General features: G+C 23.1%; 1 protein-coding gene across 2 annotated transcripts; it reads right to left on the reverse strand.

Moving 5' to 3' along the window:
- Positions 1–513: 513 nt before the first annotated feature.
- LOC145829273 (uncharacterized) lies at positions 514–11,354 on the reverse strand. 2 transcript variants are annotated; one of them, XM_082937022.1, is made up of 11 exons: positions 11,319–11,354; positions 8,458–8,581; positions 6,275–6,742; positions 4,290–4,441; positions 3,893–4,096; positions 3,069–3,183; positions 2,648–2,727; positions 2,195–2,299; positions 1,982–2,117; positions 1,577–1,772; positions 514–732 (listed from the first exon to the last, which is right to left on the reverse strand). In XM_082937022.1, the coding sequence occupies exons 1-11, from the start codon at positions 11,331–11,333 to the stop codon at positions 543–545; spliced, it is 1,785 nt and encodes a 594-aa protein (XP_082793148.1). In that variant the 5' UTR covers positions 11,334–11,354; the 3' UTR covers positions 514–542. The 2 variants fall into 2 exon arrangements, with proteins under 2 accessions (XP_082793148.1, XP_082793149.1); XM_082937023.1 differs by lacking the exon at positions 2,195–2,299.
- Positions 11,355–12,943: the final 1,589 nt, after the last annotated feature.

Consider the following 12,943-nt stretch of genomic DNA (forward strand, 5'->3'; position numbering starts at 1 on the left):
GCAATTTAAAAAAAATCTATATTGGTAAATAAAGAAAATTGTTTAAAAAAAAAGCTGAATTGAAGTAAAATGTTTTGTTTAAAAACCTAAAATTTTAAATAAAAATTTTAAAAAATACAGAAGTTAATACGGAAATTTAAAATAACAATTTTAAGTATTAAAAAATACTTAATAAAAACTAAGAAAATGAGAAATTTTAAAGTTTGTTAGGCAAAAGAAATTTAGCATAATACTCATATGATAAAAAATTAGCGCGATTAACGGTTGGATTATTATTGAACTTATTATTGTTACTACAAAAAATGTAAAAAAGTACAAATAGTCTAAGAAATTTTAGCAATTAATGTACAAAACTTTGTAAATAAACAAATTTGAAATTTTTGAATAAAATACAGTCACAACAAATTTAAACAGTAGAATGCTTTAACAGTCACTCAAGTAAAAGTGTTTCTAAAATAGTGAATTGACTTTAAATGAAAAGCATTTTTTTTTTTTTGAAAAAAATTAACTGCTTTTTAACACGCAAAAATTTTGTTGAAATTTTATATTACATTGTTTGCTGCAAACATTGTCAAATTTGAAGGTTTAAATTTGCTGTACTCTTCGTTTGTCAAGATTTCATTGACATCTTGGCTTCTTGGTTTGTACAAACTAGACTTACCAACTTCTTCTATTAATGTATCTGAAAGTGGAAATTTGTCACAGCATAACTCCATTCTTTTGCAGGTTGATCTGAGAAAAATAGATTTTATTATAATTTTGGGTAATAATTGGCTTAAGAATGTAAAAAGTAATTGTAGGAACTTTTTATTACTAATGTTTGAATTGAACCTTAGAATGAAAAAGAGTAATTTATAAACCATACATTGAGTTATAATTTTGTACTTTACCAATATTATATTTATGATAAAAATATTCAACAAACAGATTAACACTATACTTTACTTTATCTAAAAAGACAACAACCTATATAATATTTAAATAATAAGCAAACGCCAAGCTTTTTAACCTTGTACAAATAGTTTTAATTAGAATAAAAAATTTAAAAACCTACCTAAACTAAAATTTGTTAAAAAAGTTCTAGTATCTTTTACTAGTGATATATATTATTGAATTTTACTGATAATATACCGATAAATTTAGCAAAAAAATGTTTCAATTCTTATTATGCATTTATTTTTCCCTTATATTTAAAATAAAAGAAAAAAAATTATATAAAACAAATCGTTGTAATACAAAATATTAATTTAATTGGATTACATTAAAAAAAACAAGTTATTAATAGGGCCTTTATGTCTCCTATAATAAAATATGTTTTTTAAAAGTAAAAATCAAAATGATAAGGTTTGTTAAATAATAACAAAACAAAATTCAAAAATTTCTTGTTTCAAGGATCCGGGTACACAAAAAGACCTCTCGGTCATCGAGTTGCATACCCAACTTTAACTAAAATTAAATAATCTAAATAATGATTAAAAACTTTACAGTTTAAATTACACATTAAAATTTCATTTCTATGAAATAAATAATTTAAAATAAAAAGACATAAATCCAAATACATTAAATTTTTACTTACCTAATAATCATTAAGGAGTTTAACAAAATATGGCCCATATTAGATTGTCTATTGTTTTTCGAGATATTCATCAAGGAAAAGTCTCGCTCGATTTGCGCGTTACTAAAAGGTATCGTTTGTAGTTTCATCATTAACTCCTTAAGTTCTTGGTATTCAACGCGAACACTGCTCCAAAAGTTAACGTTTGTTGATTTATCTGTTAAGAATAAACTGATAACTTTTTATGTACATAATCAATTGTAAGTGTACTCTTACAATAATAAATCATGTTTTTATTTTATCAGAACTTAGTTTTCGGTAGATTTACAGTGTTTACTAAATTACAAAACTTGTTTAACATTAACACTGAAAATTTTAATTTATATTTAAGTAGTAGGTTACTATTGTTATTATCCTTTAGCTAACCGATACTTGTTTGATGACGTCCATGCAAACTTTTGTATTGAAGTGAGATAGTATCTCTGTGGTTTCCTTCAAACAATTTTTTAATTTTTGGATGTTCTAAAAACTTCTCAATATCCGGCATCCGTCTATTTAAGGCCTTTAAAAAATTATAAGTTTTAATAATATTTAAATAAGTTATTTTATTTTTTGAAGATATATTTAATACCAACTAACATCGTTTACAACTTCATACTGTGCCATAAATTCAAGATTTTGCAGCATTCTTTTTTCCAATTCAATTATAAACACTACAACAAAACTTTGAAAAATATTTTTTACCTGTATTAAAACAATTAATTATAAAAATGTTGGAATTATAGGAAAATTAGTTACAGATTAGAACCGTAGCGTGTCATTAACAGAAATTTTTTTACGTGTAATACACAACATTAAGTAAATTACTTAAGTAAAGTATGAGAATTTACTGAAAAAAAAAAAAAACGATTATGTAAAAAATAAACACAGTTATTATAATAACTTGTATTTTGACTTAAAATTTTTTCAAGTAAAGTAAAAACAATTTCAGAAATTATTCTCATTAAACAAATCCTATTTAAAAAAAATCAATTAAGTTTAGTTGTTAATAGACCCAATTGACTAAACAACGTGAATTTTAATTAGTTTAACCTCTGCCTTCTTACTAATGGATAAATTTGCATAAACTTCGTTTACTTCTACATGAAAGATAGGTTCTTCCAAAAGGTTAGCTACAAAAAAAATGTAAATTTTAGTAACTACAACTTAGTTTATATGGTAAATTAATAATTTAACAATTAATTTAATAAAAAAATAAAATATTGATAATAATTACTTATATCGTTTACTCTGTATAAAATCCAATCTAAGTTTGAATCTACTAAATCTTTAACAAAATGTTAGTAATGTTTTGTTATAAGAACGTTATTACACGTTTGTTTGCGTTACTAATTAAAAAATAATGTTTATTTACGCCAAAATGTTGTAGATATAAAATCAAACGAAACTTTATTATTAATAGCCTAAAATAAAAAATTATTCTTAGTTGCCTTGTGATCTAAATTAAGCTTACTTGAATTTGGTTGGTAAATGAGGTCTTTTAGATGCTGTATAAGTTTTGTTATTGCTAATCCAAACTTAAAAGGTTCTACTTTACTTTTTTGTAGAAGAATATTAACAGAATTTACCTGATGAATAAAAATAATTAATTATTACACTGTAAAAATTTAGTCTTGCTTTACATTTAATACTTACAGCTAAACTTGGCATGACTACAAAATAAGTAATTAAAAATAAACATTTAAAATCAAATTAGAATGATTGAAATAAGTTATGTTATAGTGCTTAGGGTGTTAATTCATTATTAAGCAGATAATAGGTCTTAGAAACTAACTTTCTCTAAAATTTTGCCTATAAATTTAAAAACAAAATTTAATCTATTGCTATTTAGCATTTTTCGAATACTTTCAGCATGTAAATTGTTTCTTCTTCTTTCTGGCTAATATACAAACAAATGTTATAGGTAAGAATAAAAATTTCGATAACAAACATCATTATAGTTAATAAACATTAATACTTATAAAACAAGGCTCATTAACAAAGAAAGTTTTGTTTAAAAAGATATATATTCTTATTAAATCTATGTTAATTAATTTGTGCTTTTAAACATTTATTATATATCTTCTGATTATATATTTGATTTAATAAAATGTTACTTTAGTAAACATATGATTACTAAGTTTCAGGGCAGATTGAATTTTAAATTTATAGATATTTGTACAAATATAATTGTAAAAATGCTAAATAATTTAAAACAGGATTGTTTTAAGTTTTATACTAATAATTTTTCTAATTATTAAAGCGTCTTGAAGTTTATAGTAATAGTTTAATACCTACTTCATTAAAAAAAGCTTTGAGTACTTCCCAATTCAATAAAATTCTTTCAATGCATGGAAAGTGTGATATCCATCTAGTTTTGCTTAAGGCTTTAAATTTTAACGGAATTTTACCCGTCATACACACACCTAAATTTTCAAAGTCACTTCTTCTTGTGTTAGATAACTTGAAGTAGTTGAACGTTTTCTTAATAAGCTCCTCAACCTTATTTAATTTAAAAGTATACACACTTTTATTCAACAACAATGGTTTTATTTTAATACAACATATTAAAATATAATAAAATATCATAAATAAATATAAAAAAACAACTTCGTAACTTGAATAAATGCAGCTTACTAAAATTCTCATTCAACAATTGAATTAATAATTTATATAAAATAGTTTTAATACTTACTTCATTAGGTATTGTAGCTTTGGTTGCATTTAAACATGCATTTTGCAAAGCATGATTTGTACAGGATATTGTTATAAGACTGGGATTATCTTTTTTCAGAATTTGTCCTACTCCATTCTTAACTCCTGTCATGGAAGCAGCTCCGTCTGTACCTAAAAATATATTTACTAAGTTAAAAAAAAAAAATATATTTTTCTTAAATTATAAGACCAGTTTGTGCTTAAATTTATACTTTTCTTAAACAATTGAATAAAATCAAATTAAGTCTATTAATAAAGATAGATCATTGTAAGATATTAAAACTAGTTTATAAAAGTTAGCAAGAATACACAGAGCTGAAATAAACAAAAATTAACTTACTATTAATATCTAAATTTAAAATTAAAAACTCGTTAGTAGTACATATTTAATGAATACATAACTAGAATACAAAAATGAAAAAAACAGTAACAGTTCATATATACTTACATATTGAAACTACATTTTTTAACTGAACATTAAACATCTTTAAGACTCTTTTGAATGCGTTAGCAATAGATAACGCTGATTTGTCTCTTCCAAGGTCTTCGAGGTGTAAAAATATAGATACTGAAGTTTTCTTTATTTTGCTTAGATAACAAATACTAACACCTGTGATTCAAACATAAAGCTTTCTAACTCTTTTTGTTATAAGTTTAATAACTGTAAAACTTTGAATGAAAAGAACTTATAATCTGTATACTTTGGAATAAAAAAAAATATAAATATTTTAAAATTATCTGTTGGTAACTACTACTCATGCTTTTTTAATTAGATATCTAAGAAAGTTAAAAAATACCAAATATAGTCGAACTTTTAAGTACATAAAATCTGTGAATTTAAAGGACTACCACTTTGTTCTAGTTAAACAACTGAAGGTAGTAGAACAAAAGTTTAAGAAAGTATAGCTTTAATTGTAATTACAACCGCTGTATATAAAAGGAAAACTGTTATAATTATTAGAACATAAACTGGTTCCGGTTAACCACTCGGTATTTTTAAAATTTTTTCCAGGTTTTCTAAATTTCTTCCACGTTTTTAAAATTACACATATTAAGGTTTGTTTAAAGTTAATAGTTAAGTTTAATGTTAAAACTGTATTAAAGAGTATAAAAACATGGAAAAGGTACACTAAAGCTGCCTTATAAATGGTTCATTAATAAAAAAAAATTGATGATGACAAAAAACTTTGAAAAATAGGGTATAATTTTCTATTCAAATCCAAATTTTATTACTATACAAGTAAAAATTATTGAAAATATCAGGTTTTTCAACGTCTTTTAAAGATTTATGTACAAAATTCCAGGTATTTTTATGCCTAAAATTTTAACTCCATGTTTTTCCTGGTTTCTAGGTGAAGTGGCAACCCTGCTCGTTAAAGCAACAAATTGCTAATTTATTCATTATTTTCTTTATTAATTAAAATTTTTGCTGTTTAATAAATATTATAATAATTAAATCATTCTCCTTATTAGAAAAATAAAATCAACAATATTTTGACATATTTCTTAAACTATTAAATAAAAGTCAACACAAAAATCTAATATATGTTAGAAATGAAACTGACTTAGTTTACTAGAACGAGTTTACTGTTTAATTATTAAAAAAAATCATAGTAATTCTAACTTTAAATTTATGTAAATTTTAATTTATTACCCTATTAAATTCTGTAAAATAAAAACTTTTTCCTTTAACTGTCATTAAACCTACTTACATCTGAGTAACCTAACAATGTCCAACTCATTGCATAACAAAATATTTTCTTTTACAGCTAACGTGTTACAAGAAATAATCTATATTAAAAAAATAAAACAAAGAACAATGTGTTTAAAGCTTATTTCATGTTTGAAATTTAAATTTAATAAGCTTTTTGTATTAAAATATTTTTATATTCAACAGAATGTATGTAAATAAATAACAAATTTAAACTTAATTAAATTAACAAAGCTTAAAAGTAATTTTCTTACCTAGAAAACTTTGTCCAGCAGTATCTGTACTCTCATCCAGATAGAAAGAACAATGCTTCACCATAAAATCAGTTATGATTAGTCTTCTGCAAATTGGTGCGAGAGTAATGCACAGAATCATTTTTGCTTTCCTCCTTTTAAGCGTTGCTGATTCGTGAGCTGTCCCAAGTGTCTTCATGACATCTATCTGGTGTTCGCCTGCTAGCAAGTTCCTGTGAAGAGCTTGTTGCAATGCTAACCGGACTTCTGTCTGGCGTACGTTTTCTTTAAGGAAATTGTTGAATTGCTGTTTAAAAGATTTTTCCATCTTAAACTGATTTATTGAGTTGTGGTTATTTGTGACTGGAGATGCGCGTTTATGTCGGTCAGAATAAGAATGAACTTTTAAGTTGCTCTTTTTTGCTTGTAGTTCTACATTGCACCACTTGCAATAAGCTTTAGTTTCACAATTTGTTGGAGCAATCCAATCTAATAAGTAAAACAGCATTACACATAGTTGACATAACAGATATAACTAATAAAACATTAAACACTATTTATATTTGTTTATAAATAAGTTGTGTATCTAATATTTATTTTATTAATAAGTGAACAATTGAGATTTCAATGATTTAACAAAAACGTTTCACAATAAACTAAACAGTTTAATAGATGTAATAGTGTTGCCTTGTATTTTCAAATTTTTTTCAAAGTATTCCAAAATTCTTACAGAATTTTAAAAGTTCACAATTTTAATCTTTATTTGGTCGAAAATTAGGTTCAAAGTAAGATACTGTGTTAAATAGTATGACAACATTAAAAAGATACTTTAAACTTACAATAAATGTGTTGGTAGATAAAAAATTTTTAGATGAAGAAAAAAAATATTATTTATATTATAAATTTTTGTGTCAAATCGAAAATTTAACTACTGACAATGCTTAAAATGTTAAAATTTCCAGGTTTTTTTTTAATTTGAAGTTTTTCCGATTTTTTTTCAAAAATACAAACATTCCTGGTTTTTTTTTTGGGTTAATTTGACAAATTATAGGCTTCCAGGTAAAGTGGCTAGCCTGATGTAAGCATCACAGTTCAACTTGAGCTAATTAAGTATGTATTTACTATTAAAACGTGCTTTTTAAAGTTTTGTTTCACTACAAGATCAGTAAATAACAATTTTTTTTTAATTTATTTATTCTCAATTAATAAAAGCTTTAGTTAAATCTATCTTATAAATCTAAGCTTACAAATGGGATAATAAATTTGCTTATAATAAAATTGTTATTTATATCACAACTTTTATCAAAAGTTTATATATAAATTTAATCAATGCAGTGAAATAATTCTTTTTTGAAATAAAAAAACTAAGTAGATCTGTCTAGTAATTAAATCAGTCAAAGCTAATCTTCTTAGCATTTATAAAATAGTAAATAAAAATTTTCTTTTTGTATTTGAAAGCAATATACTAAAAAATTTCATAAAGAATTCTTGATATTACCACAAACCATTTGTCAGAAAAATGTTTTTAATATTCAAATAAATGTATTTTATGACAATAATTAAATTTTTTTTTTTGTTTAACAAACAAAAATCATGATAATTTGTTAGGTGTAAAACCAAAAAATTGTTGTAAATAAATAATTTGCCCATCTCACCGCCTTATGGCCTCTATGAACCATTTTACTTAAATAATAAAATTAGAAATTCAATTTTTGTCTATGAAGCGAACTTTGTTTTATACTTACAAATTTTGGTTTTAATTTTATAATAAAATTAACAGTTTAATTTGTGTGTTGTTATTATAAAATGTATTTTAAGTATATTTATTTAAATAAAGTAGTCAAAGGTTAGTACTAAAGTAAAAAAAATTTCATGCTAAAGTATTGTAAATTATTAAATTATTAAAACAAAATGTTAATTTTTAGGTAAAAAGTGAATTGGAATTTTTGACTTTAGATGATAAAATTTTTTGTGCATTATTGAAATAAAATTACAAAAAATACTTTAAAAAATATTTAAAAATTATTTTTTTTTTTCAAAAATTACAATGGAAAAATTAATTTAATTCTATAAAAACATGAGAACTTTCCTTTATAATATTTAATAAAAAAGCTCAGTATTAAAAAAAAATTGTTGTTGAATTCAAAATTGAAATACTCAAATGTGTATTCTTAAATACTACAAATTGTTAGAGATAAAAAAACCTTTTAACTCATAAACAGATTCCCAAGATTTCTGGTACCTCATCTTTTTAGGTGGTGGAAAATCTAAAGTTGGTAAATCTTCTTGGTCTGGAATTTCATCTAAAATAATTTCAACGGTTGTTACCTACGAAAATGTAACTGCTAAAGTAATGTGTTTAGTGTGTAACTTAATAACTATTTGTAAATCCAAGAAAAAAAAACCATTAGAGACTTACCTTAACTACTACAGAATAGCATGGTTGCCACAAGTCAAGCTGAGAAATTTTTTCTGACTTTTTCTGACTTTTTCCTGACATTTTACTAAAGTTTTCCTGACTTTTTTCAAGATTTTTCTGACTTTTTACTATAATTTTACTAAAAAAGGCATTGAAAATTAAGTAATTTTGTAAAATTTAAGGAAAATTTTGCAATTTTAGTCTGACTTTAAAGAATTTTTAATTAATTTTTCACTAATCGAAGGCTTTGAAATAAAAGGAAATAAATAAATTTGAACTGACAATATCTGAGGTTTTTATAAATTTTTTTCCTGACTTTTTCCTGAATTTTTTCAAAAACCCCCCATTTTGACCTGAATTTTCCTGACTTTTGTCATTTTTCTTAGTTTTTCCTGATTTCCTGAATTTTCCTGACTATGTGGCAACCCTGAGAATAGCCACCTGATTTTTATTTAAATTTTTTACATGATTTCAAAAAATCTTCAAAAATACACATTTTAGAGTCTAGCTTTAGTTTAAAGTTAAATTTATTGTAATAAACTGTTTGGAATAGTACAAGGTTGCCACTCATGTTTATAAATTTTTCCTGGTTTTTCAAATCTCTACAAGGCTTTTAAAATTACATGTATTTTGGTTTATTTTCAGTTTAAAGTTATGTCTAATATAAAAAACTGTGTTAAATAATAAAAAAACATGGCATATGTACTATAAAGTTAATTAAAATGTGTATTATAACTAAAAAATTTTAATTGAAATCTTATTTATATGATAGTTTTTTTGTGTCAAGTTAAAATTGTACTACTTAACATGCTGAAATTGTTAAAAACTGAATGTTTTTCTAAGTCTTTGGTTAAAAATTTCTCAAATTCCAGGTTTTTTTTGCCTTAGTTGTTAAGTATCAGGTTTCCAGGTAAAAACAGATTTCCAGGTAAAGTGGCAACCCTGATAGCATAAGCCATTGAAAAATACTTAAGTTTATTGAAAAGCGTTTTATGAAAAAAAGTCTTTTTTGCTGATAAAAAAAAACTTATTTATATGATAGATTTTTGAATCAAGTTAAATTTTATTACCGAACTATGTAAACTTGTTAAGAATTTCAGGTTTTTTAGGTTTATTGTTAAAAAATGTAGGTTTTTTTAAAATTATATCTAATTTCAGCTTTGCTAAGGTTTTAATTGCCTTAATTGTCAAAGTACAGAATTTTTAATTTCTAGGTAAAATAGCAACCCTATAGTTATTATCCACTCTTTAAACAATTTCCTGACTTTTTATTACAATTTTCCTGACTTTTCTAAATCAAATTACCAATTAAAACAAATAATATAATACACATTCAAACACTTGGAATTAATAAAGCCTTCAATTTTATATTTCAGTTTATCAATATTTATAAAATTAGTAGTAAATATTTTACCCTTATTTATGTAAAAAACATTAAAAAACAACTATTCTACAATAAACTATAAATAATTAAACTTAACCATGAAGTTCACCTCTTTTATAATTTATTTTAAAAATTTAAACAATTTTGAAAAAATTATAATGAGGTAAATTATAAACATAAACTTATTACCCAAAACACTAAACCTAGTGTTTAATTAGAATGAAATTATTTATTTACTTAAACAAAAAACAATTCAATTCTAACATATGCTAGATAAACAAACTTATGTGTATTATCATTGTTTTACTAAAAAATGCTACAGATTATCAAACTGCTTACAAAAACTGTTTGTTCTAGTAGGATAGTTTAAAAAAATTTTAATAGAAACATTTTGCAGTTTTATAAAGGATATTCATTTAATTTTATCAGATGAAGGCATTAAGTAATTTTGTAAAATTCTTGGAAATAATTTTAAACACACTTTGAAGAATTTAAATTAATTTTTTACCATTCAAAGACTTGTTTTTGAATATAAGGAATTCAGTGAATTTAAACTGACAAAATCTGGTATTTTTTAATATTTAGTCAAACTTCCTGACTGTTTAAAAAAAAAAACCTTACTATTCTTGTTATTTATCTTTTTTTTCTGCTTTTCCTGAGTTTTTTGACTTTTCCTGACCTTGTTTCAACTCTGCTTAATTTACAAAACTAGTTTTAAAAACCTTGAGTTGTACACTAAAACTTTCAAGTATAATATTTTTTTTAGATAAACTACCTAATTATAATAAAAAAAGACTCAATAAATTTGTCACATTAAAAATTTTAAATAGATTTAATCTAAGCAAATAGTAGTTTCAAGTTTGTAAACAAAAATAATAAATTATATTCAAATTACTTTTAAGTGAAATCTATGTCTTAATAAAATAATTTATAATGAATCTTAAAAAACTATAATAATCAAACTTTATTTTTAAGTTTAAAAATTCAAATAATTTGATAAAAGTAGGATATAAGAAAAAATAATTTGTCTATTGTATCTAATTTTTGGAAAAAAAAATCAAATAATAAATTAATTTAACATCGATTAGTTCGAAAGCTACAATGTTTTTAGTTTATTAACCATTTAAATAAGTGGAAGATACTTTTCTTTAATTTTTCTAACCAAACATTACCTACTACTACAAGGTTAAAAGGTAGTTATGATTAAATGAACAATAAAGTGAATAAAATTAACCTTATGAAAATAAAAAACATAAACTTACATTTAAGGCATTCATACTTATAAAAACAATATGCTTTTAAATATGTTGGTGTAATTGAATATATGAAACTTTTTTGTTCTCAACTTGTAAAATACAGCTTTTGCTTTCATAAGAAATTTTAATTCTATTGCCATGCTTTTTATTTTTTATTCTACTGCGGGGATTTTGTGCTCTGCGATTTAGCATCTCTGCCCATTACGCTACTAAAATTACTTTTGATAATTTTTTATTAAATTACTTACTTTATGTTAGTAACTAAGAGGCGTTACTGTTGTAATTTTATTGTGTAAATTAAATAATTTATATATATACATATAATTTATGTCAAAAAACATAGTACTTGTCTTATACCTTCTACTAGGGTTGCTAGAGTGCTAATGAATTGCTATGCCAACTGAAACCATGAAACTTTTAAAAGCATAAGTTTATTCAAACTTGAAATTATAGTAGTTTTTCTATATTTTTCGAATTGAAAAATGACATGCCTGCCTGATGCACAGTTTCAGTAAAACGGATCTTATGAAAATATCTTCTGCACAAAAAGTTTTTTATGCAAGTTAATAAAAGAAATTGAAATAGCTAAAATAATCAACAGCTTTGAAAAAAAAAAGTTAGATTAAAAACATAAGCATAAGTCCTTAAAATAGAGTAAAAACGTCTTCAAGTTTAATTTTCTATTCGTTAATAAGTAAAAGTTATACATTTTTAGGTTGAGCTTATTTTTGTCAATTAATAAAGTTTAAATTCATTACAAAAACATTTTTAAAACGATATTGCTAATTAAAAAGTAAACTTATAGGTAAAGTGTATATAAAATATTTTTTTCATAATGATGATCGCTTTTTAAGTTATTTATAAACTCATACATCTCTAACACAACGAAATAAAAATACGAAGAAGTTTTTAGTACCCTTTCAGTACGTATGCTTTAGAGATTTTAGCCATAAAAGTTTAAAAAACGGTTTTATGCCATAGGCGGGCATTCAAGCATAAAATAAACAATTACAAATTTACAATGAATTTAAATTAATTAATTAAAATAGTTAAGTTTATGATTGATTTGCATAAAAAATACATTATTTTAATATCACATACAGTATTTAAAATAGTACCAAATTTATTGCAAACTTTTAATTACATTATATACGATTTTTACTAAAAACTATAACATTTCTATGAGTCAAAAAAAAATCTTTATTTACTCAGTGTTCTATTATTTATGTTTTTACTATTTTGTTTGGTATTTTAAACTAAAAATTCTTACGTTTTTATGAGTTTTACTACTAAGGAATTCTTTGTTATTCAGTGCTCTATCAGTTATACTTTTACTGGTTTTGTTAGGTTTGTATAAATATCAAAAAAGATTTTTAATTACATTAATTAACATTATTCAAAGATAACAATTTAAACTTTTAAACAAAAGGGTTAAATAACTTGATTTTTACACTTATTTTATTATAATATAGTTAAGTTGTTTTTTTTTTAAGATAATGTTGTTACTTAAATAGGGAATGAAACCCTTCTTGAATTGATAATAATTTTCTTTATATCACAAACATAATAGATACTACAAATTACTAATGCATTTAGTTAATAAATGTATAGATTATCTTGTAATTCTATAA

Source organism: Thalia democratica, chromosome 2 (genome assembly GCF_965202585.1).
Source record: "Thalia democratica chromosome 2, ktThaDemo2.hap1.1, whole genome shotgun sequence".
Taxonomy (NCBI): Eukaryota; Metazoa; Chordata; class Thaliacea; order Salpida; family Salpidae; genus Thalia; species Thalia democratica.